Source organism: Elgaria multicarinata, chromosome 7 (genome assembly GCF_023053635.1).
Source record: "Elgaria multicarinata webbii isolate HBS135686 ecotype San Diego chromosome 7, rElgMul1.1.pri, whole genome shotgun sequence".
Lineage (NCBI taxonomy): Eukaryota > Metazoa > Chordata > Lepidosauria > Squamata > Anguidae > Elgaria > Elgaria multicarinata.
Window position 1 is genome coordinate 47,592,375 of NC_086177.1, and position 25,518 is coordinate 47,617,892.

General features: G+C 41.0%; 1 protein-coding gene across 1 annotated transcript; it reads left to right on the forward strand.

Annotated features, from left to right (window-relative positions):
• The first annotated feature begins 5,378 nt into the window (after positions 1-5,378).
• LOC134401087 (protein-glutamine gamma-glutamyltransferase 5-like) lies at positions 5,379-19,172 on the forward strand. The gene is made up of 11 exons (XM_063129804.1): positions 5,379-5,457; positions 6,034-6,152; positions 8,211-8,339; positions 9,086-9,263; positions 10,774-10,906; positions 11,584-11,687; positions 13,056-13,298; positions 13,703-14,029; positions 16,583-16,743; positions 18,116-18,249; positions 18,995-19,172. The coding sequence occupies exons 1-11, from the start codon at positions 5,379-5,381 to the stop codon at positions 19,170-19,172; spliced, it is 1,785 nt and encodes a 594-aa protein (XP_062985874.1).
• Positions 19,173-25,518: the final 6,346 nt, after the last annotated feature.

Sequence of the window (25,518 nt, forward strand, 5' to 3'; positions counted from 1 at the left end):
TTGTTATGCCAGATCTGTGGTTGTAGATTACAACAGGGATGCCCCTGCATGCTGCTTGGGTGAGTGAGGTGCTGGGAAATCTTTGCTGTTATTTCTGATCACAGATTAGAGATCAAAGGGGGTAGGGATATATGGAGTTTGTATGCACTTCTCAGATTGTCAGGTGCCTTCCAGTCATTTATGTCATTGATATTCCCAACCCCCAATTCCTGAATTTGACCAAATTCACATTTGTGCAAATTTGCCCTTGCAAAAATACGCTCATCTCCCCAAAAGGTCTGGACTCCTTGTAAAACTCCATGAAATTAGTCAGGGCAGTTGCATGATTAAAGCACCTGAAGTCCCACTGAATTCAGTGTTTTTGCACCCTTATTTCCCTAATAAGGGTGCAAAAACTGAATAGGGTATCAGGCTGCAATAAAGTTTGGAAACAGCAATAAATCAAGAGCTGAAGTATCAGGCCCACTCCTGTCATAAATCTGACAGTTCCCTTGCAATGCAAGTGGGAGCTATTAAACAAACCACAGGCCTTCCATCCATGGCTTACAACTCTGGCTTGTCAGGGAAGAGTTCCTGGATTGAACATAAACTAAACAAACCATGGATGCAAAGTCCTTACAGTGGAAACCTGGCTTGTTGTTATATGCAAACTGGGCCATTGTCTATAGAGAAATATTTTAACTTTAGAATGTTTACTCTGAGGTGAGGAAATTGCCCTTACATTTCAAAATATCTCTATTCTTTAATAGATTTTTTTTACCAAATTTTATTTTACTAATAAGAGTATTCCTAGGCTACTTTTCAGCCCTACCTGACCCTTGCCAAAAGCAGATTTCAGATGGAAGATGCTATACCTTCAGTGAATAACAAATAAGATTTTACATTATATTTTCCAAAAATAAGAAAAAGGGCCTCTAAATAAAAGGGAATCTTAAAAGGTTTCACTACACTTTGTATGGAACTTCAGATATCATTAATGCAAATCTGTAAAAATAATAATTAAGAGTTCTCTCTCTCTCTCTCTCTTTTACATACAAACAGATAAGACATACATGTAAACACAATTTTAACCATCAGTAATAAGAAATTGCAATAATGAAAAGAAGAAGAGAAAGGAATGGCTGCTGAAAAGTCTTTAAAAGTAAGCCTATATGCATCAGTTGCTGGGGAACATGGGTGGGAGGGTGCTGTTGCACGATGTCATGCTTTGTTGGTCCCTGGTCATCAGCTGCTTGGCCACTTTGTGAACAGAGTGCTGGACTAGATGCACCCTCAGTCTGATCCAGCACGGCACTTCTTAAAACGAATCCTTTGTTTTGTATTCCCAGCTGGCAAGTAACAATACTTTGGGCAAGTGAACTCTCATTTCTATAGAGTAATGAGATAAAAGCAATAATTGCAATGTTTCAAAAATACGTTTAAGATTTTCATGCTACTGTTGGATGCTAAAGTATAAACTGATCTGAATGTTGGCCTTCCTAATTGATCTCATAAAGTGCAGCAAACACATTATTTAAGGCTTTCAGGTATCTGGGCAGCTACAAACTCCATGGCAAGGAAGCGAACAATTTCCCCCTTGTTTCAGCATCCATTGAAGCACCGGCTCATCAGTTCCTGCACTTTAAAATACGTTTCTAGCACATTTTATGAGCTTCGGTTGGCACATGAGCAAAACCTCACCCTAAACCATTTTGGCTTTGCTCATGTGATAGGCTTGGTGTTATTTTATTAGGAGTATAAATGCTACTGGGAGAAACTAAATTTGGCTGAGTCAGAGGACATCAAACAAAACTGTGCTGGAGATTGTCAGCCTTACTGCAGAAAGTCTGAGCTTGCTGAAAATCCACTTGCAATGGAAGGTAAGTGCTTTTGAGCTGTAAACATTAATATTTTGTTCTTAGATATTTGTTTTGCAATAACATCGTTGCAGCATTGGCATAACATTGTGCTTTGTGAGTTCAATATCTGTAGAACGGTTGGATGTATGTTACATGTGCAGCATACTATTTTTTTGTGGGGGAGGGACCTACTCCATGTAAGCGGCAGGGGTATAAGAACAAAATAATTCTTATTATGAGCCAGACTAATGATCTGTTTAGTTCCAGTTAACCGGCTGCCCGTGGGAAATGAAAACAAAATCATTGGTGATATCCACACCTGTTATTTGTCCCCAGCATCTGGTATACCTTCCTAGATCATAGATGTTCTGTTTCTGGCTGTTGTGACTAAGTGCCTCTGACAGACCTGCACTTGTCATCTCTTGAGTGTGAAGGTATAGAAAGTTCTAGAAAATAGGCAGATTGCTCAAAATTAGATGGCGATGCAAATGCTTCTCCCTTTCTGAGTTTAGTATTGGTTGTTGTATTCTGTCTCTTTAAGAGGCAAGTCAAAAGGCCTAGCATGAGCAAGCCATACAAGCAATCTGGAAGAAACTGCTTCGCTTTTAGAGCAGATGCCTGGATTGAGTGGTTAGGCCTGCATAATCTCTTTGGGGCCAGAACAACCCTGGGGCTAGATGGAAAGTTTAGTATTCATAATATCATTAAAGCTGCACGTTTTGTCGTAAGAAGAATCCCACGACTGTTGCGATTTGCTTATTCAGGGTGTGCTGTTTGTATGAGGAATCTGAGATCCAAGAAACCTCAGAAGAGCGGAGCGGTGGGGGTTGTTGAACGGCCTCCAACAGTGACTAACAGCATAATAGCGATTAAAATGATGGTGTAAGAAACGAGAGCCAGGGTGCTTAAAATGAGCACACGCAGACATATCTCAACATGATACCTGCAACTCTAGGGAAGGCTAGACATGGCAAGACTTGGCAGTAGCCAATAAACAATACAGCTAATAAAGGATATATCCCAAGAATAAGATAATTGTAGGCAATAGTCTGTAGGCATTATCTAACACTGCCCATGTGCTAGCAGGTCTCACCACTAGTGCTATGCGAAGCAAGCAGATCTCTGAGCAATCAGAAATGGGAAAATGCTCTCTTCTGTATTGGGGTAGGTCAGTGGAGTTTACAGGGAAGGCCTACTGGAATCACAGAGTCTTTAATGCCTGCTTAAAGACTTTCAAAGAAGTCAGCAGGTACATTTCAACTGGCCGGTCATTCCACAGCTGAGGAACAGCAAAGGAAAAGGTCCTCTGGCATGTATGACTGACAATCTCACATTAGGCAGTCGCAGCAGATTATATTGCCCTGTGTTTCCACTGAGTGTGCATGATTTTGTTCAATTTTTTTTAAATAAGTATTCTCTGTCAGAGTCAGAGTTAGGAGAGACATCCTCTGATGCTGAAGTCAGTACTATAGGCTGGTAGCACAACTGTAGGATCTGAATTGGCCGATGTCATGCAGTGCATGACAAATGAGAACTTTACCTATGAAACCGGGCATGTAAATCTAATAGTTAACCTACAATTTGGATATGTCCTTCATAGGAACTCCACATGTGATTTCAGCAGAATGTCTCAAGTCCCATGCAGGGGAATTACACAGGAGATCTAATTGGTCTGCTTGGATCCAAAGAGCTGTAAATCAGACATTAATATGGAGTATTAGTAGAAAGAAATGAAAGCAGGTTAAGCTCTGTAACGGATAAGTGTGAAAATATAAAACTTTATCTCCTGCCATTTTTCTTTTTTAGAGCCCTTGTAATGTACACGGCATAAGAGCCGGAGATTGCATAAGTTTGATCCAAGAGTTTCCAAGGCAGGGTAGAAGAGATGAAGGAGCACAAAACATTAGCTGGAGTATTTCATTAGCATAAATCTGCCAATAGCTATAGGAAGTCAGTAGGATGAAAGATGGTTTTAAGTGCATGTAGTATGTAGATTGCGGCTGATACAAGTTGTATGCTCTGGATAAAGGTATTCCCCTTAGAAAGAGCTGATCCTTTTATCTCTTAAAACAGTGTAGTATTGTGTATCTTCTGCTAACAGGTAATAAATCACAGTATGTCTTAATTCCTGAGGGGGCAGTCACGTTAATATGTTGCAGTGGAAACAGCAAAGCCCTGTGGTGCTTAAAAAGCAGTGCTTTGAGTAGAACCCTTGAAATAAATAGGCAACTTACAGGAGTAACATAAGTCCCATTGATTTCATTGGGTCCACTCTAAGCATGACTAAGTCTGGATCAACATTTTAATGTTAAATTAATGAACTCATCGGTTTTAAAATTATTTGTTTTCCTGCAGCCCTCGAGGTGAGAAATGTAGATCTAAACTGTGCTCAGAATTGCATTAATCATTGCACACAGTTTTTTAGTGATCATAAACTCATTGTGAGAAGAGGACAGACCTTTGGGTTCTATGTGCATTTCCAAAACCGGGACTGGGATGATGACATGGACAAGATCACATTCATAGTCGAGACAGGTAATTCTCCTATATGATGGTAGCATGTTTCAGAAAGTCACTAGAGGCCCTTCTGCTACTATTAAAAGGTTTAGCAATTGGAACATTTAGATGGAACTCTTCTGTTTACTGCATTCTTACTAGTTATGTAGTGCTGATTTTCATTTATAGGCTCTTTTAGTCAATTCATACTTCATTTTATGTGCATTTATTTATTTATTTATTTATTTATTGTACTTATATTCCACCCTTCCTCACAAGGAGCCCAGCTAAGAAATTTATTAGTCATTGTGTTAGTTATTCATGTGAATGATCAATCTCACATGAAAAATGCACTGTAATTTCAGAGGCTGTGTACAGAAAGCTGTGCAGCTGTTTCTTTGAACAGGGTACACTGAACATCCCAAAATATCCTTTATATTGAAGAATGCACAATATTCCATAGGTATTCTTTTCCAAAATTACCCTGCTCACACACAAATTGATAATTTCTCTGAACATTTTAACGTGCATCAAATAATGTATGCATGGACATGTACAGCTTGAACTCAGGCTTGTTTACTCAAAGTACTTTTTCTGAGTTCAATGAGGTGTATTCCCAAATGAAGGAAACTATGATTGCAGCACCATTGAACATATGGGGAAACTGCTAACAAACAACAAACAAAACAGAGTGTACATGCATTGCACTTCTTTGTAAATATGTTAAGCTTTTCTTATTGCTTATTATTGATCTATGAATGTTTTTCTTTGGAAGCCATCTTAGTAGGTGAGTCTAATGTTCATTCACATTCTTTTACAAATTTCCCATTGTTAATAGGTTTAAGCAAACTACTGCTTATTCACACTTGATTTTTTATAGGTCCCAAACCTTGTGAATCCCTTGGAACAAAGAGCATATTTCCTCTTGGTGGATGTCCAGAGCAAAGCCACTGGAATGCTTGCTACAAACTCCATAATGAAAAATGCCTCAGTATCAGTGTGTTCCCTCCTGTCAATGCCTGTGTTGGCTGCTACCATCTGAATATGTGTCTGGTGTCATGTGATTGCACAAAATCCCAACATCTGGGAGACTTTTATGTCCTCTTCAATCCTTGGTGCTCTGGTAAGAATCAATATGAAATTGCACAGTAGGACTTATAGCCAAGTGAATGCCTACAGACATATACAGCTCACCTTTGCTTCGAACAACTGAATCAGCAACCACATTTCTACAGGCAGATATCAATTAGTCTGTGAGTAGGTAGGGATCAGCACATCACAAATTTGAACACATTTTTATAGATAGCCAAGACTCAAGTGTCTTCCATTTAACAGAAACTTGCTGGGAAACACTGTTGACATCTTTTCTTCTCTTTTAGCAAACCATTCCTTCAATGGTATTTATTCAAAGCAGCAATGCAAAGAAGCAACTTTGCATCCTGGCATTTCTATAACCGCAAATTAATGGCTACACCCTTCATTTTGTGATATATAGATCAACATTTGCTTGTCATATGCCGAAGGAACATTTCACACATGCCTCTACTTTGCTCAGTGATTTTATCATTCCGTGATTCACAGCTGAATGTGTGAACTGTCTCCATTGAAAACTGTTATGCCTGAGGTTGTGTGAGTTGCCCTTGGTATTGGATCCGTCTATATTACTTTTATAGAGATTTTCTCTATATTACTTTCTCAGATGACCCTGTGTATTTAGACAAACAAGATCAGAGAGAAGAGTATGTCCTGAATGAGCATGGGATTATATTCCAGGGTCTTCCCAAACACATAACTGCTCAACCATGGCATTTTGGACAGGTAAATGCAACCTTCTGGGTCCTATGTGTATTATGAATTGCATTAGTGACTGAATCATTGTCACTGTATTCCTGTGGATACATTGTCTGTAGGAAACAGACATAATGTAAATTGGTTGCCAGAAGAAAGGGAAATGGAAGTAGACCTCCATTTCAGAGAAGCTCTTGGGGGCTGTATTCCAATGATGGGTGGGATCAAAGGCAAATGGGTCCAGGCCCAAAATACCAGCATTTTTTAGAATAAATCTCTTACGGCCAGTAACTAACTCTTAGGAGAGGCATTTCAATCTTTTAAAATTGGAGGGGGGGATTTGCAAAAACCAGGAATCTACCAACAATGTGGGGGGGATGGGACCAGAGGGAAGGGGAACTGGCCATCTGGGAACATCCAGAAGACCAGATTGGGAAACCCCATTTGTGCCAGATTGGGCCCGTGGGGCTGAGTTTCAACACCTCTGCTTTAAAAGGAGACAGACTGAGATGGGATTGAGCTCATGTTCTTTGAAGACATAATGGCATTGGACTTCTGCCCTCCATCTCCCTTTGCCATTTTCCACAAGGGAAAAAATGGAAGCTAAGGTCCAATCATATAATTTACTCTCAGCCCTTTATGAGGTTGTGATTTCCAAACACCTGTATGTACACAAGCAAAAGCACTGCTTTCACCATTCTAGGAAGGTCTCTACATTTGTTGATCAGAGACATGCACACAACTCCAAGACCTAATTTTCAGGGCTGCTTCCAGTGTTACATACTATGTCATAAGAGCCACTGAACACACCGGGTGTACTTCTAAGTGAAGATGCATAAGATAGGGCTTCAAGTTTGTCAGCTAGCTCCATGTCTAGAAACTGCAGCAGGACCGATAATACTCAAGTCTACGTTCAAGAAAAATATGAATACTTTCCAGAAACTCTCCAATTCTTAGAATACATAGATCAAGCAGAAACATGTAAAAAGGAGAGCTTCAAGCTTTGACCATTTCTACAGTATGTATACCTCAATGCCAAATTCTAGTTGAACACCAGTGCAATCCTATGCATGATTATTCAGCAGTAAGTTCACTGTGTTTAACTGTGCCTTACTCCTTAGTAAATTTATTTAGGATTGCATCATTAATTTTGTATGATTATTGAGTCAGGCAGCATGAAATCACGCTTATTACCCACTAAGTACTATAGATTACCATGTTGGCCAAACCTGGCGTGTGACATGGCGGGCATTGTAGAGTGGGTACAATTCATACTGCAAGTCGTGGGTAAGAAGTTACCCCTACCACTCCATGCATCAGGTTCGGACAACATGTCAAAAATCAGCTTCATAATTTACATAATTAGCTGCATCATGGCAAATCATGTAAATTGCAGTTGCAAAACTGGCACATGCCTCTGCAACTGTCTGAACCTTGGTTAACGTTACTAGTTCTGTGCTGAAAATTTTGATTATTCATTTTTGGCATAAGACGGGATACAAATAAATATAATAGTAATAATAATAATGAAAACTCTGGTGAAAGAGGCTGGGAGGGATGAGAATTTCAGCAAATTTTCTCCTTGGGGAGCGGGCAGGGTTTCCACATAGCTTTTTAAGTGCAGGCAGTTTTGAGGAGTCTTCTTTCTATTTTTTAAACACCCCTGGCACTTGCAGGAGCCCAGGAGTACTTCCTGAATGCCTATTGCAGAGGGAGAGGACACATGTTCTCCAATAGGCATACAGGAAGAACTGCTAGGCTCTTCCAGGTGCTGGGGCTGGATTTAAAAAAATAATAATAGAAAGAAGACCCCTCGACAACTGGCTGCATTTAGGTATATGGAAACCATGTCCCCTCCCCAAGGAGAAAAAGCAATGCCTTGTTCGCAGGGAGAAAAAAGTTCCCAAAGCTAGGGAGGCAGTATTCAGCACAGCACTAATTGTTATTCTTTCCAGACAGTTCCCTTCCACTTTCCTTGCTCTCCTGTTTTCTCAACAGCCGTTTTCTGTTGCAAAAAGGGGAACATTTATTTTCCTGTATTTGTTTCACTTTGCTTCAGAATGAACACTCATATTTTTGTGTATTTAGTTCCAAGATGATATTCTGGATATCTGCCTGAAAATTCTGGACACAAGTACAAACTTCCTGCGTGATCCTGGCATGGACTGTGCCTGTCGTAATGACCCTGTGTACATCAGCAGGGTGTTGAATGCTATGGTAAAGCTTTGTTATATGAAAGATGGTGGCGACTTTGCTTTGTTCCATGAACAACGTGAAGCAGTTTACATAGCTGACTCACATGGGTATATTGTTTTCTTACAGCAACCCCTGGCACTGATTTGCCTCTGTGTCTCTGGCCATCGGGGCTGGCTGTCACATCACAACACTGGCAGCGTGTACAATCTCAGGAAAACTCTGGGCTTATTCAAATTTCTAGATAGCACATCATACAGCCTATGGGAGGGCATTTTATCTTAAAGTTGAAAATAAGCCTGTAGAGGTGGACCAAACTTCTACCCTATTGGCAAGAATCCAATCTATCTGGCTTTGGATAGATTGGATCCTCGGACATCACAGCATTCCTTTATTTGAGCTCCTCACTCTTAGAATTGCTCCCTTAATCTTGTAAAAAGGATGTAGATAGTTTAATCTATATAAATATTAATATACTTTTAAAACTTCTCATGCAAGAAAATGACAATGGTGTTTGGGGAAAATGTATGCTTATATAGGACTAAAGGGAATTAGGTTAGCTTATGTGTAAAGCATCTATAAAGTTTGCATGTACTGTTCCAGGTTGAGAGTAATTCTTTCAGGCATATGCTAGTCACATTCCATTGTTGCCTTTATGACGGGAATGGTCAGCAAGCAAGAAATGATGTATGATGAATCCATGACACGTTCAAGATGGGTATAGCAGTGCACTGACATACCCTTCAATATCCATACCTCTCTGTTTTCAGATCGGTTGTCATAAGAAGAAAAGCATCCTGAAACTTCCATCCAGTAATAATTACCTGCATGGACTCAATCCTTCAGTATGGAATGGAAGTGTCCCTATCCTTCGGCAGTGGAACCAGGGCAAATGTAAACCCATCAAGTATGGACACTGTGGGACTTTTGCTTCTGTATTGTGTACAGGTAGGGAACATGGACAATGGATAAACTTATTTCCCCAGGTGCTGTCTTCACAGTGCTGAGTTGGTGCAGCCTTTCCCCTAAACCCTGCAGTTTCTCTGACCCGGCGTGGGGATTACCTGACACCAAGGAGGGAGTGTGGGGTTTCCAGTGGTCATCTGCCCCCACCATCTTCCTGGCTTCTGATGAACGGTCGCCTTCCACCAGGACACCCTCCCATGGAGCCCTAAAATCAAGTTGACCTCACTTTTATACCGCACAGCTTTGAGGAAAAGCCCTGTGGTGGCTGTGAATCTGTGGCTGTATCATATAACTGACATGTCACAGATATGCAGCTGCCACAGGGCTTCGGCCACATATAGACAGCCCCCCAGTCCCAAACTGTAACACCCTAATCCAGCTTCACCTTGGCTGGATCTACACTACTGCTTTAAAGTGCTTTATAACAGTTTTGACAACTGTTGGGGCCCAGGACACACGCCATATACCGTTGTCAAAACTGTTATAAAGCCCTTTAAAGCAGTAGTGTAGATCTGGCCCTTGTTACTCATGAAAATGCTAGCGGAAGTAGGTATTACTGAAGAATGTTTGTATACATTATCCATATGTACTCAAAACCTACTGATTTGGGCCAAGGTGGTGGGGGATGTGTGGCCTTTCAGATTTGGATGAACTGCAACTCCTATCATCCCACACCATTGGTTATGCTAGTTAGTACGGCTTGTGGTTAGTGCTAACCCCAGAGAACCACAGGTTCGCTAACCGCAGAACCTGAAGTGTCATCAGAACAGGTCCATTATCAGCATGTTCAGATAAACCCACAGTATGCAGAAGTACAAAACATTTTAAAATATTTGAAGGGAGAAGAAATATCCCAAAGCAGTCCATTGAGAACTGAGCATGGTCAGTGGCCTCTAGGAAACATAGCATGTTGCATGTCATAAACTGGAAAACTGGGTATGAGTGTGCAGTGGGAGAGAGAGGATTTGCTTGCTTGAGCCTTTTACAGCATCCTGGAGGAAGGCATGACTGGTTAGAATCTGATGATGAGCACTCCTGTTCGGGGATGGTGAGGATATGTTGTAATATTAAATTGCAGTTTCTCCTTGTTAAAATTGAATACTAAAAATGGAATTTGCTCAATATATTTTGATCGCTTGGGTCCTCTTCAGTTCATTCTTCCCAATATAGATAAACTAGGCTTTCCTTGTAATTAATTCATGCACTTTGATTGCTCAGGAAACAAGGTATGCCTTCCTCAGGCAACAAACCATCTGCTTATCAAAGGCTGTTCAGCCTGACTTCATATGGGATTCATTGCAAACAGTTACACACACGTTTGAAGAATTATAAACTAGTCTTCTCTGTAGATAGCTATACACATGTTCCAAGAATTATAAGCTAGTCTTCTTTGAGTTGGGAATTCTGGGTTCTTGTTTCACCATAGTTGGACTGCCCATATATACCAAATGTTCCCTAAGTTTCAGTGTTTGGGTATTTCATCTCTTTACAGTTATGAGGTGCTTGGGAATCCCAAGCCGAGTTGTCACAGGCTTCTATTGTTCTTTGAATGCTGCTGACCCTCTCAGCGTCCAGGAGGTTTTTGACTATACAGGCAAAACTTTAAATGGCAAAGAACATACCTGGTAAGTGTGAAATGGACAAAATGTTGCAGCTTGCATTAGAGATTTTCAGGAGTAAAATCAGAGGACTTTAAGCCGAGGGGACAGATTGCTCCATATACACCTGGAAGCCATGGAGTCATGCCTTGACTAAGGACACAAATGGTAGCCGCGGGCGGGTGGACGGATGGACAAGTTCCTTACAATTTAACTTATAATGTTATCTGCCATATCAGCCAGTGGAGTAATAAAGATGTTCATATTCTGATTTTCTTTAACAAAGCTGATATTACCCTGGAGCCCTAAAGCTCCCTGTTGATTTTCACTGATCCCCCTTCCCACCTGTAGTCTCTGGCTCCTCCTGGGATGTTTTCGAAGTTCCCCAACCCTCTGGAGCATCTTTTCAGGGGCACAGGGCTTCAAGAGGATGGAGTAATATGCAAACATGATCTCTCCCCTTTCTCCAGTAAGGAACCCCTTGAACAGAATTCTTCTCACACTATGCTGGATCCGGACCACTTTTTAAAATTTATTTTTTACTTTGAGGGGCCACTTGATCTTTGTCCTAACATTCCATGCAACATGGGATCTTTATCATAAGTTACAAATGAATTTCAGGTTTCTTCTAGTCTCAGTTCTGCAAGATGTGTTTTGTATCTCATAAAAGCTTTATGATGTATCTACACTTTTACAACCTGCAGGATATATCACTGCTGGAATGAATCTTGGATGGTCAGAAAAGATATAAATCAATCTGGGAGTGATTGGCAATACCTGGATCCAACACCTGTAGAGACTAGTAAAGGTAAGTGAAGCCTCTGGCCCAATTCAGGCACAGTGGCCTGGTTCAGACAACAAACCATGCTGCTTAACCACAAAATGGTTAAGGGAATGCATGCATTCCGTTAACCAGTTTGTGGTTAAGCAGCATGGTTTAGCGTGTTGTCTGAACCAGGCCAGTGAAGTGCAATAAGGTGTTTTGTGAGATTAGTAACCTGAAAATAACAATAACTGGTGGGCCAATAGAGGTGGTATGGCTATTATTTCCATGTGCAACGCTGTGAGATTACATTAGCACATTCTTATGTGTATTTTGATGCCTGTTCTACCAGGTTTGCAACTCTTTTTGTGCATGGCAGCCGGTTTACCTTTATGAGCAGCATGACAGATCTCCAGAAGGTAGATCTCTGATCTGCCCTTCCTCTTTGCCTTGTACAGCTTTGTACAATTGAAAGAATCATTCCAAGCACTTAAGCTTTCTACTCTACAACTAAAGTTCAGAATGAATGTTTCTAACCCAAATTGAATTACTGAATAGACTTGCAATAAGTCTGCACAGCTTTTTAACTACAAAGCTGAATACAGGATATATTGAGAGTTGCCAGATGAACTGGAGTGGATTCTTATGTGGTAATATCAGTCTTTACTGCTGGAGTAATGTAAGAAGTCCCAGTCCATGTGGAAAGATTCCAAACTGTAGGTTATTTCTATGTCAGCATGAACCTTCCAGAAAGTGTAGGCTGGACTTTTATTGTCATTCCAGGACCATGGGAAAGAGAAGTACTTCAGTGGCATCTATGATGCCAGCATAATTGGGACCCTATGTTTGCATCCCAATCCAGTAGTAAAACAGGAGAGTTAGCAAACACCATACATGGCTGGCAAACTGGGGCCTAATCTACACCAAGCACAATATTGTACTATGAAAGCAGTATGAAAGCGATGTATAAAAGGCAGGAACCACACCAAGCAGGATATAGCAGTAGGAAAGGGGTATGAAAGCAGTATATGGTATGTGTCAATGGCCCCCAACAGTTCTCAGTGCACTTCAATATCACTATAAAGCAGTAGTCTGGCTCCTGCCTTTTATATACCGCTTTCATAACACTTTCATAGTGCAATATCCTGCTTAGGCCATCATTTGGCTTGGTGAGTGACACGTTGTGCTGCCGTATACTGCATTAAAAACCCTAATAGCCATTTCTCCAGTCCATAGACTTTCATAGTGGGATAAAGGGGGTAAATCTGAATTATCTGGTCTGTCAGGTCTATTGTGAAGACAAATGTGGATTCTTATAGATTATGATAGCCATTATCTAGAATATTATTAAACATTGTGGTAGTCATTATCCAGAATACTATTAATGAGCATGTTTGTCTTTGTTTAACTTAGGGTTAGTGTGCAGCGGTCCTATTTGGGTCAAAAGCATCAGAGATGGAGATGTGGATATTGACTCTGATGGCCACCATGTATTTTGTATGTTAAATTCAAGGAGTGCTGCTTGGGTTTCTCAAGGCAAAGGCAAGAAGACAAAACTTCACTGTGATAGCTGGCCTTGTGGGCAATGTATCAGCACCAAGACTGTTGGTAGGGATCTACGTGAAGATGTCACTGATGCTTATAAGCATGAATTGGGTAATGACCAATTAATTTTACCGGGAATAACTGAGGTTTAAAATGTTGACAGTGGAAAATGAAAAAAAAAAAGGTTCATGAATATGTTTAGTAATATTTTATTGTATTTTAATGAAATAATATAGTTAAGCCAAATGAAATGAAAACGTAAATACTAAGACCAGAACGTATAATAACAGATAGCTAAAAATGGAACATTGCCATTAATTAAGACAGAGCTTCATAGAATTTAAAATAGTACATTCATAGAGTATTTACATTTTCCTCCCAAAAATCTGTGTTAGCTTGAAAACTGCTGTATGGAAGAATTATTGGTTATACCTGTAAAGGGATAAGCCATCTGTCAATAAATGAGTCAATTGTTCTAGTCTTTTATGAACATTTGATGTCGTTCCTTTTTCCAGGTTCTGTGCAAGAGAAAAAAGCCTTCTACAAAGCTTGCAGAAAAATTAATTCTCGTTACCTCAATGCTCCAAATTCTGAGATTGATAAAGATATAGCATCCCACAGAAACAAAAGCCTGAAAGACGCTGGGATTACAATGAAATTTAAGATGGCTAATTGTCCTTTATATGGTCAAGATGTTCAAATAAAGTGGGTGCTTGAAAACCTCTGTAATGAGACCCAAGACAAGAAATTTAACCTTTGCGCTCAGGGAATGATGCACAATGGATGTTCATTGGATCAGCTCTGGAAAGAGAGTATGCATGTCATGCTCGGCCCAAAAGAAGGTATTTTATACACACACACACACACACACACACACACATACTGTCTGGAGTGTATATTCATGACTAAGTTCCATTGATTTCAATGGATCTACTCTAAATGTGACCAGGGGCATGTCTAGATGGGGCAATATCCCAGGGATCATCCCGGGATTGTCCCTGTGTGTCCACATGATGCACAGGGGATCCTGGGAGCAGGGAGAGAAATCCCCAGGATATGGCCCTACACATTTTTCTCGCTTTTTCCCATGGTCCCGGCATGATCCCAAGACTGTGGGATGTATGGGCAGCCATCCCAGTATAGTCCCGGCTCCTCATGAGTAAATGCGAGGAGCCAGGAACCGGGCACATGGCACAGAACTCTGCAAGTGCTCCGTGTCCATCGAGGAGGGGGGAGCGAGGTCGAGGCATTTTTTAAAAAACCCACTTACCTTTGCACTGGAGCACTGGTGCACTCCAGCTCTTTAAAAAAAATGGTGGCCACAACGTCCTCTTCCTCCTGGGACATCGGGTGTTGCATGTGGACTGAGGGGGATGATCATAAAATCGCGAGATCATCCCCCTCCACCCCCATCGTTCAGCCATGCCCCAGGTCTGGATATAATTCCTTCCACAGTGCTTCAAGGGCCATCTGCAAAAAAAAAAAAGATTAAAAAATGAAGCTAAAATATAACCATACAGATAAAATGGGAGAAAATACTGCCAAAACGGTAGCAATGCTGGTGTCAGGTGAACTTACTTTATTCCATAAACAGGGTACTGCAACTGAGAAGGTCTTTTCTCTAATTGTTATCACCTTTACCTCAAATGGCATGGGAACCAGGGAAGATTTTTGCAATGCAGAAATATTTGTAGGAGGACAAACAATAAGTAGAATTAAGATGACTTTAAATAGTGGCTGCTTTTTGCTACTTGTTACATTTGTTGAGTGTTCTAAGTAAGGGCAGAAAGAATGCCCTAATTCCCAGCAATCCCCAGCTAGTTGGCTGGCTTTTTTCTTTTCTTTTTTTTGGCATAAACATGCCCAGGCTGTCACCATTAGAGATGCAAAGCAGAAAAGAGTCTTTCTTTCCCACACATTAGCTCTATATTCTCGTTGTATAGATTTGACTTAAGCCCTATTCAGCTGCTCTGTGTTTAACCCATTGCTTCCATTGCTGTCACCCTGGAGAAGTTGGTGGGCTAACTTCTGAGGTGGAAAGCCTTCTCTATTCGTGTAGACTCCTCCCATGATTAAGAACCCTGGAAAATCAAAGTTCATGGAGAGAAGTAGAAAAGGCTCCCCAACGCTGAAGGTATCCCTCCAACTCATGGAGAGCAACGGAGATGCATTTGTGTGTAGAGGGGAGGGGGGAGCTAGCATGCTCATCCTGCCTCCCTCACCTCATGTGTTGATTAAATACAAGAAGAAAGCCTGCTTAAAACTGAGGGACATAGAAATGCAAAGACAGCTTTGGTATCACATGTGGATCACATTTTCTTAAACAAATACATCCCTCATGACATGTCTACACATACAGCTGTAGAGGGAGGGAGTGGGGAGGATCTCATGATATGGTGATCGTGAGATCCTCCACCTCAGTCTACACACATCGGGCAATGTTCCAGGAGGATGGAGGAAGTCGTGGCCGCCATTTTTTTAAAAGGAAAATGAGAGCTTGAGCACTTGAATGCAATTGTAATGTGTGTGTGTGGTTTTTTTTTTTTTTTAAAAAAAACACCTTGTGCTCCCTCCACCCCACCCTCGATGGGCCCAGAGCTCCTGAGGTCTGTGCCCCATGACTGGTTCCCGGCTCCTCGCGTTTACTCATGAGGAGCCAGGACAAACCGGGACAGACGGCCATCCCGAAACCACAGGAAAAGCTGGGATAGAAGGGTAGGGCAATATCCTGGGGAAAGGGAGGAATCATCCCTCCCTGCTACTGGGATCCCCTGTGCATCATGTGGATGCACAGGGACAATCCCGGGGCAATCCCCGGGGTCATCGGCCCATCTAGCCATGCCCTCAGATTCAAAGAATGCTAATCTCCCAACCCACTGATCCAAAGCTCATTTTATTGGAAACAAATCTCACTGATTTGTAGAACTTACATTTTGGCAGATTTGCCATGTTTTATGCAGCATGTGCCAGACCCTACTTGGGGCATGTCTATACCAGCCCTATGTCCCAGGATCATCATGGGAACAATCCTGTGCATCCAAATGCCACACAGGGGATCCCAGGAGTAGGCAGGGATGATCCCTCCATTTTACTGGGATAACCCTTAGGTGTAGAAAGGGCCTTGATGTTCAGTTTTACTTCCATTTCTGAAGCCAGCTCACTGGCGATCTTTTAGTAATTCACCACAAGAATATTTACATTTGGTTAGTTAAATCTTTGATTACAACAATAGTGGTACTAATATATTTCTGTTTTTCTTTTGTCATGATTTTGCTGAAAAGGACTAAGAAAGAAGGAGAAAGACTGACTTTAGGCAGAATGGAGGCCAAATCCTAGAATTTTCCAGAATGGAAATTGTAACTTCAAAAGTGTGTTTATTAAATTTTGTCTTGCAGTGAAAACAATCCCGATAGACATACCATACAAAGATTATAGATCTCACCTTTGTGATCATAATATTATGAGAGTGGTTGCAGTCTCAATGCCAGGGCCTAAAGGGGAAACCATTATGGTGGAGAGAGATGTCTTGATTGACGGTCTACCCATTGAGATAAAGGTAAAAATCTTTTAGGCTCGTACAATGAACTAGCAACAAGTCAGCAACAGACTAACTGAATTCACAGTTGAGTGTTTCCATTTCTCAGTATATAGCCTAGATAGGCTTCAAGTAGCTGTTTCATTGTAAGTTTTAACAGCACTTCAAAAGGAGTTCTAAAGGGTTGCTTTTTTTTTAGATGAGAGACTATTATCTACATTTCATTTAGTCAATGTATATTGTTCTGTACTCATCAGTGCTGACATTTCTACTGTTACTTGGATTTCGGATGTGTGTTTTTGCAGGAGAGAGTGTTTCAGGTACTTGTGAGATGGATGAATCTGTAATTTCTAGTTTCCCACTTTTCCAGTTTTAAGTTTGTTTCATCCCATTGTTGCAGGAGTTTGCAATTTTTTTAAGTTAGCATGAACACATCTATGCACTTTCATGCACATTTTTAGTAAGCAATGTTGCTGATATTGTGTACATTATTTTTAGGGGTGTGCAATTTGTATGAAGATGCCCTATATCACAGTGGTGCCCCTAGTCAAGAAACCTGCAGAATTCTATAAGGATTGGTACAAGGGCTAGGGAGATAAGATGAATGAAAAACAGTTTAAGCCTCTTTTGGTTTTGGTTTTGCTCAATCAGCAGCAAAGTCACAGATCAAGGGTGGATGATTAATGTGGAACATACAGTGACAGAGCGAGAAGGACTTAAACATCCAGCATTTTTCCAGCAAGCACCCAATGTTATAGCCTCCCACATCCATGAACTGCACAAAAACACTTCTAACATTCCTGCTCCTAGAAGAGCGAGAATGAGCAAAGAACACCAAACACTGAAACAGTCTTCCAACATATTACTTCAATATCCCTGCTCTGAGGAACTGGGATGGAAAACCCTGATGAAACCATTCAGTGAGATTAGAAACTATTGGTTCAGTAGTGGAAATTAGGTAGGTTCACATTAGAAAGCAAACTGAAAGTAAATTTCTAACCAACCGCGAATTGACAAATATAAAGTAGACCACAAGATAAGACAAATAGCTTTCTTTACACTCCCCTGCCTCCTTGCTTTCGTTGGAGAGCGTGGGATATGTCACTTTTCCTATGATCTGATGGCTTTCCCACTTCAAATGTCTTGTATCAAGATGCTACTTCATAATAACTAGCTGCCATGAAAAGACATCAACTTACATTAATCACAATATCCCACACTGGGCTCCTTTGAAGAATGATGTTGTTCTTAAAGGTGATATAGATATTGTGCTTAAAGGTTATATAGATATCAGCAATCTACCTAACAAGCAGTCTTAACAACATGTTGATCAGTATAAACAGTTGGGATTTGGGAACCATATAAGAAGTGCTCCTTTTTTTTTTTTTACTAGATTTTAGACCGTCCCAAGCTGAATGCACCATGCTCTACAGAAGTCACCTTCTCTAATCCCCTCAAGGAGGACCTCAGGAATTGTGTGCTGAACCTGGAAGGCTATGGACTGTTTGGTGAACCAATCACTACTGAGTAAGTTAAACTGCAGTCTGCCCTCTTGACCAGATATCTGGTCATGCTAGCATAGCTTCTGCAGCTTTAACTGTTGTGATAAAGATGGAAGTTCACCAGGTGCTGCATGCATACAAAGGACACCTGCTGAAATCCCCTTTTCTACACAACTGTTAAAGATGCAGGAGCCCTGACCTCCTTTTCAAATTGTCACCCTAGCCTTACTGGCAATATTCACTGATGGTCAAAGCACACATTACTCTAAAGCCATAGCAAGAAGCTATGTCTTCTTTCTCTCTTTTTTTTACTATAGAAAAAGCACATGGGGCCTGAGCTGGACCCAGGTATGTTGACAGGGGGGCTTTTATGCTCCCCACCCATTCTGTGGTCCTGGTCTGAATCATGCCTCCGAAACATGCAAAATATATTGCCGAATTGTGATCCATTTGCTTTAATGAGGCTCCCAGTGCAGATTGGGACCACAGTGTGTGTGTGTGTGTGTGTGTGTGTGTGTGTTTGGGTGGGGGAAAGAGGGCTACAGATTCCTACTCCTATTCTAGAGTCCTAATCCAGATCAGGACCCCTGTACTTACTCTGGAGTAAAAAAGAAAAAAGGATATGTTCTATCTTTCAAATAATGTGTTCTTTAGGTTTGAATGTAACACATCATAACCATTCTAAGACGGCTTTTCTTTTGCCTAAACAGTCACATGTGTAAAGGTCACTAACATTCACACACAACCTGTCTTCTTTATCTCTTTTGCAGATTGGGAACACTGGCTGCTAATCACAAGGCACAAACGTCTGTAGAGTTTACTCCCAACCGGCATGGCAGACACCAATTCATCGCCAGCATCAGCTGTGATAACTTCTGCAATTGCAAAGGGTATGCCAGTGTAGATATGGGCAATCTGCCAACAACATCTGGAGAAGGAGGTGCATGAACAATAACTAGATTCTAAGAGAAAAAACACATTCATTGTATACATAATGAAATTATATTTTGAAGTTCTGTAATAGGGAATTGGATTAAACAAAAGGTGTATGTGGTATGTATGTATGTTATGGAGTAATCTGGATATGTTTGGTCAAATGGAGAAGTGATGGCTGCCATCTAAAAAGTGTTGGGCACCTCAAAGTTTTCTGGCTATTCAAGGAATATGTATTTGTAATCACTGGATTACCATATTTTCAGATACCATTTAAAGATTTGACTGAGCATCTCCCCAAATATCTTCCCATTTTGGAAACATACATTATTTGAGTTATTGTAAGTAGAAGACATCCAGCCTTAGAAAAATGCATCTGTTAATTTGTATGTATGCACAAGTAAACAGATAAGCAACAGAGATGCTCATTTGGGTGAAAACCCCTAAAACTCTCAAAATACACTGTTCACTGCCAACCAAACTATCTGTAGGCTCAGTCTATGTCATGCAATTTCATCCAATGGTCTCTTAGGGAAGTCACATCAAAGTTTGAAAAGAACCAGCACAGTTGTCCTTAGTTCGGCTTCCACTGCATCAAGTTTGAATTTAGGACTTTGTAACTATAGTATTGAAGAGAAATTCTCTGAATAATAGAGATATGAATTACTGACAGAAGCTTGCTCTGGAAAAAATGTTTTTTACCTTTCATAGTTGTCTGTGGAGTGGCATTTGCTGATTATAAGTATAGTACTGTATTCTTAAGCTGTGCAATTTTTCATTTTGCTTGCAATGAACATTTAGTTTCTAGATCTTGGTCATTGTTATGGACTTTGTGAACAAGCATGAAATAGAAACAGTCTGCCTATTGCACAATGGTAAAGTATAATAGAGTAACTCTACTGCATTTTTTGGGGGGAGGGGCTCGTCTACCCATCTGTTCCTGAAGTTTGGAAGGAAAGCTCAACTCCAGCGATGGAGGCTATTGATTATGTTAGCTCATGCCCGTATTTCAAATGACATTGTCCTGATGTCAAGGTAGAACTCAAAGGCAAAGTTGCCATTAATTATGAATACCTTTTGTTGCACCTATGATAGCACCACTCCTAAATATTACATAGAAATATTATATTAGGGTCTAGAACAGGGATGCAGGATCTCAAGCCTTGGCCCTCTGGGGATCTTAATCCACCCTTCTGGAGTTTCCCAGAAGGCCATACACCCCCACATTTTAAAAGGTTGAAATATCTCTTCCTAGTTACTGGCAGTAAGAACTTTAAGCTAAAATAGCCAGTGTGGTGTAATGGTTAGAGTGTTGGACAGGGACTCGAGAGATGCAGGTTCTAGTCCCACTTGGAGCTGAAACTCACTGGGTGACTGCCCCAGTCCTTTCACCTTCCCACCCATAGAACTGCCCCCTTCCCTTCTCTCCGAGGTCACCTTTGTGACCTTGGAGGGACAGCCGGCATGGTACACTTTTGCATTGAAAGGATGGATTAGGCTGTTCTTTATCTAAGCCACTGGAATGTAATTCAAGTAACTTCTCCCTTCTTAATTGGGGAAATTGGGTAATAAACTGAGCTTGAGTGCAGGATAATGCATCTGTAGGAAGCAATTTAGGTTTAAGTTTTGGTGGACAAGATGTATCCAGAGCAGTTTCCCTAACCTGGTTGCCCTTCAGATGCATTGGACTACAACTTCCATAATCCCCCAGCCAGCAGAGCTGGGTGTTGAAGTCCTACACATCTGGAGGGCACCAGGTTGGAGAAGGCTGGCCCTGCGAGAAGCAGCAAGAGAGAAGCAGGATATTGCTTATTTTGCATTGGAGCCAGTACTACCTGTGGTGTGCTGGGATCTGCACCCCATAGTACTATCAGGTTTCTGGGTGAGTGGACCAAAAAAATGACCAGAGGTTTTTCTGCCATTATGACACACAAGGAGTAATCCAGATTAGCTGGTGGTTTTTTCAAGGCCAAAGTGATTATTGCACCTACAGTCAGGTGACTAATTAGGAGCAGCTGGAATGGTTTGCTGACTCACGAAGAGAGTGGTAAAGCTGATGCAATAATACCACATGGTAAGAATGTCACTTACCATGGCTCAAATGACTATAAAGAAGAATCTGGATTATGGACAGTGTGGGGAAGAAGGTTTAGGTGGAGAGCCATTGTGTATATTGCTGTAAATTCCTACTGCTGCACTGCCACGCTGTATGATACTGCACAGTAAAGAACTTAGGTGAGCACCACTGACCTTTGTCTGTGTGGTCTTTCATCTTGAGATTAGCTTCTTTGTCTTGACGCTGGACTTCCTGAAAACTCTGCTAGTGTGGGTTGAATTCTGTACTAGCTCTAAAAAGTGCATTACTATACTTACCTCGTCAAGTACCTGTTCAATTGTACATGCATAAATAAAAAATTATAATAAATATCTATATCTATATCTAGTATTCTCTTTTCCAAGAAAACACACACACAGTAAAAGTTGTCCAGTATGTTCCACTGTGCAACAAAGAATAAATAATGAACAGTATCATTTTTGGCTAATTGCTCTCTACACAGGCTATGATTACTCTTTTATTTGTGTTTATTTCACTGTAGATCTTCTTCAGAATTTCTTCTGCCTAGTCTACACCGGGCAGGATATTGCACTATCGAAGTGGTATGAAAGCGGTATATAAAAGGCAGGAGCCACACCAAGAAGGCTATAGTGGTATGAAGGTGGTATATGGTAAGTGTCAATGGGCCCCAACAGTTGTCAGTGTACTTCAGTATCGCTATAAAGCAGTAGTGTGGCTCTTGCCTTTTATTTACCGCTTTCATACCGCAATATCCTGTTTGGTGTAGATTAGGCCCTGGCTTCTTATACGTCATTTATTTATTGTACTTCAAAATTGCTCATGGTCTGTTCTCATGTTCTGTTCCATAGTGTGTTGGATACAATAAGGTCCTAAATAATTTCTTTTTCATTCGTTTCAGATATAAGGCACCCACCCACTTTGTCTGCAAGATAAGCAGAGGTTTTGTTGTGTGAAAAACGCTACCCTCCCTCCCAACAATATATTATATTCCAGTAGAATTTATGTACTGCATTTATATAGGTGTGACCTCTTTTGGGAATTACAAACTAGAGAAATAACACTTGAACACTTGGGGGCAAGGATAACCCAAGGAATGTCCAATATAATAAGCAAGTCCAATATTCCATTTCTGCCATGAGTTTGATTAGGTCGCTCTCTTATAATTAGTTAGGCATAATCAATAGCCTTTTATTTATTGCAGTCCTGTGGGTTTCATTTCTATTTTTTTCTTTTGCATAAGAGAGAATAAAGATTCAAAACATGTACAACCCTTCATGCTCTTTTCAGATATCTTCAAAGGTAAGAAGAAAAACACCCCCAGGAGCTTTGAACTGTGGACTTTCATTTTCACTTAGTTCTGACTACTCAAGAGCTCATTTTTCCCTCATTAAAAGTAAGCCATGAAGCAATCGTATAGATATATCATAGCTCTACTGTTTGAGACCATAAGCATCTCATAACGATTATGATTATACACAAGTAAGATCAGTTCATTCCAGTGAAATGTCCAAGTAAGCTTTTCACAGATTCAGCACAAAACAGACAGCTGCTCAGGGTGTATATACTTCCAGTTAGCATTTCCTACATAAGGTTTTCCAGCAGCTGAAAACTTGCCATTCTTTCTCTGATAACTGGATTTTGGTGCTCAAAAACCACTAGAATTGTGGGTTGTTGTGGTGGTTTTGCCATTCTTTACCCTGATCTGCCAGATCCCACCAGGCCTTGACTCATATTTTGTCCCTGGTTTGTCCTGACTTCGTTGTGTAGCACTGTTTAGACTGGACAATATTTTTGCAATCCAACATTAATAACCTAACTACATTTCCCGTACTCTGTCCTTCTTCCCATAAATTTCTTTTCCAGTTTCAAATCAAATTTGGGGACGGGGTGGGTGGGATACTAGGTTTATTTCAGAGTCAGTCCAACATGAGCTGGAGTGGGGGTGGCTCTCACATCTCCTGTAATTATGTTGAGACAAAATATATCTTTGGGAGGAGCTTTTCTCTATCCTCTTCTTCTTTCACCAGTCCTAGGGACACATTCTCAAGCTTTTCGCTGAAATTATGCCAGCTAGAAACAGCTTTTAACACACTGAAACCAGCAAAATCTCGGGCTGTTGAATTCCAAGCTAGAAGTCAAATTTTACACTATGAAACTGTTGATGTGGAGAATATACAATGATCAGGCTAGGTGCTTACAAGGCAGAGGTTGGGAACCTACATATTTCATTCCTATGCCATTCTTTTTTGTCTTCTTGGGGTGGGTGGGGTATCATTGTGAATATGACATTCAGAAGTCACAGTAGCTTTTAAAATGTCCTGGCTTTGCCTAGTAGATTGTACAGACAGGATATTCTATTTTTGGAAGGGAAAATCACCATCACTGTGATAAACTACTCCTAGCCAAGGCCATATTTCACCCCCAGCGGTACCCTTGTGGCTATTCTATTAGCTTCTATTCTTCAATAATGTATTAAGTGTGTAAATAATTGTCAGTAGTATGGACATGCATTCCTTAAGTATTTCTAACCCATATCCTCTAGCATCTCATTACCTTCATAAATGGTTCAGAGGAATGAGATACTTACATTTTGATGTGAAAAGAGGTCATTTCTGTCCCTGAGGCTCCTCTGTGCAAAGCGCTAATGAACATGTTATCATCCTCCAGTACAGCACCTGCTATCCTTTCTGTCACCGAAAAGAAGGTGTTTGTTTGGAAAGAATTGTGGAATTCAACCTTTCCACTGCTTGAACAAGCAGACAATAGCAGATTGATGAGGAAATTCAAGGTAACTCTAAGAGAGCCACAGAAGAATGCAACTACAGGGGAAAACCTTGGCTTTGGCGTTCCAGAAATAGGTAGCTCTGGCCTCTTAGGGCTTATTTACACAACCAAAACACCTTGTGATAGTACCTTAGCTATGAGTACAGTTGCGAACAGATTTTACGTGCTGTAACATAGTTGTTTTCACATACTTCATCAAAGTCTGCAATTGGATCTGAATATAGACTCCCTTCATGCTGGCCCTGCTTCAAATGTTGTGCAATGTCCCCCACCTCCAACATCCTCAGGCATGGATAGCTGCAAGGCAAAAGTCTGTTCTCCAGGAGCTGGAATGCATAGTAGATGGCTTTACCCCTGAAAACATGGCCCCACTCCCAGTCATCACATGACAGCCCCTTCATGTATATCACAAGAAAGGATCTTGTGTGTCAGAAGGACTGTTCATGCTAGATGACCATCCATTGCATTTGTTCATATTAGGTAGCTAGGGCATGTTTTTTGTTATGTGAATTGATTTTGATTCCCTTCTGCAAAAAATTATTCAGGTCCAAGTTGGGATTGTGACCTTCTGTATTATTTCTGTAACAGTTCAACAAGTTACCTGCACTGCTTGTCTTGCTGCACACTGTATGCCTTGTTAATGCATAATCTATGAAAACTACTACCCCAAGTACTAATTGAGAGGTTATATGGCTATACTCATGATTATCCTTTGATTATTCATGATTCCTATCCTAATTCAGGGTGGACAACCAGCAACTCTCAATCTGCAAATGAACAAGTGGTTTCAGGACAACTCCAGGCACTCTTGAATGAAACAGATTATCTAGATCCATGTCAGTCAGGCTTCAGGCCTGGTTTTGGAATAGAAACTGCCTTGGTCACACTGTGGCCTTTGCCAGCAGAAGGACAGGGGGACTATGACCCTGTTGGTTCTCTTGGACCTCTCAGTGGCTTTTGATACCATTGACCATGGTATCCTTCTGGATTCTGGGTTGGGAGTTGGAGGCACTGCGTTGCAGTGGTTCCATTCCTACTTGTATAGTTGATTCCAGAAAGTGGTGTTGGGGGATTATTGCTCTGTGCCACAGGGTTCTGCAGGGCTCTATTTTATCCTCTATGCTGTTCAACATCTACATGAAACCATTGGGAGAGATTATCCAGAGATGTGGGCTGAGGTGTCATCAATATGCAGATAATACCCAGCTCTACCTTTCCTTTTCATCAAACCCAGGTGAGGCAGTGGCTGTTCTTAATCAGTGCCTGGACACAGTAATGGACTGGGTGAGGGCCAACAAACTCAGTCCAGACAAGACGGAGTTACTTGTTAATGGGTGGTTTGCCTATCTGGCCAGGTAATATTCAACCTGTTCTGGAGGGGGTTGCACTCTTCCTAAAGGATCGGGTTCATAGTTTGGGGCTGACCTTGGAGCCAGAACTGCCACTTGAGGCACAGGTAGTGGCAAGGAGCACCTTTTATCAGCTTAGGCTGGTATATCA

What these genes read in the sequence shown, in the direction of transcription:
- LOC134401087 (XM_063129804.1), top strand. Translation starts at nt 5,379, where the DNA reads ATGTGTCTGGTGTCATGTGATTGCACAAAATCCCAACATCTGGGAGAC. An exon ending in AATGGCAAAGAACATACCTG is followed by an intron (nt 10,907 to 11,583) that starts GTAAGTGTGAAA and finishes TACAACCTGCAG; the next exon opens with GATATATCACTGCTGGAATG. An exon ending in CATGCTCGGCCCAAAAGAAG is followed by an intron (nt 14,030 to 16,582) that starts GTATTTTATACA and finishes TTTGTCTTGCAG; the next exon opens with TGAAAACAATCCCGATAGAC.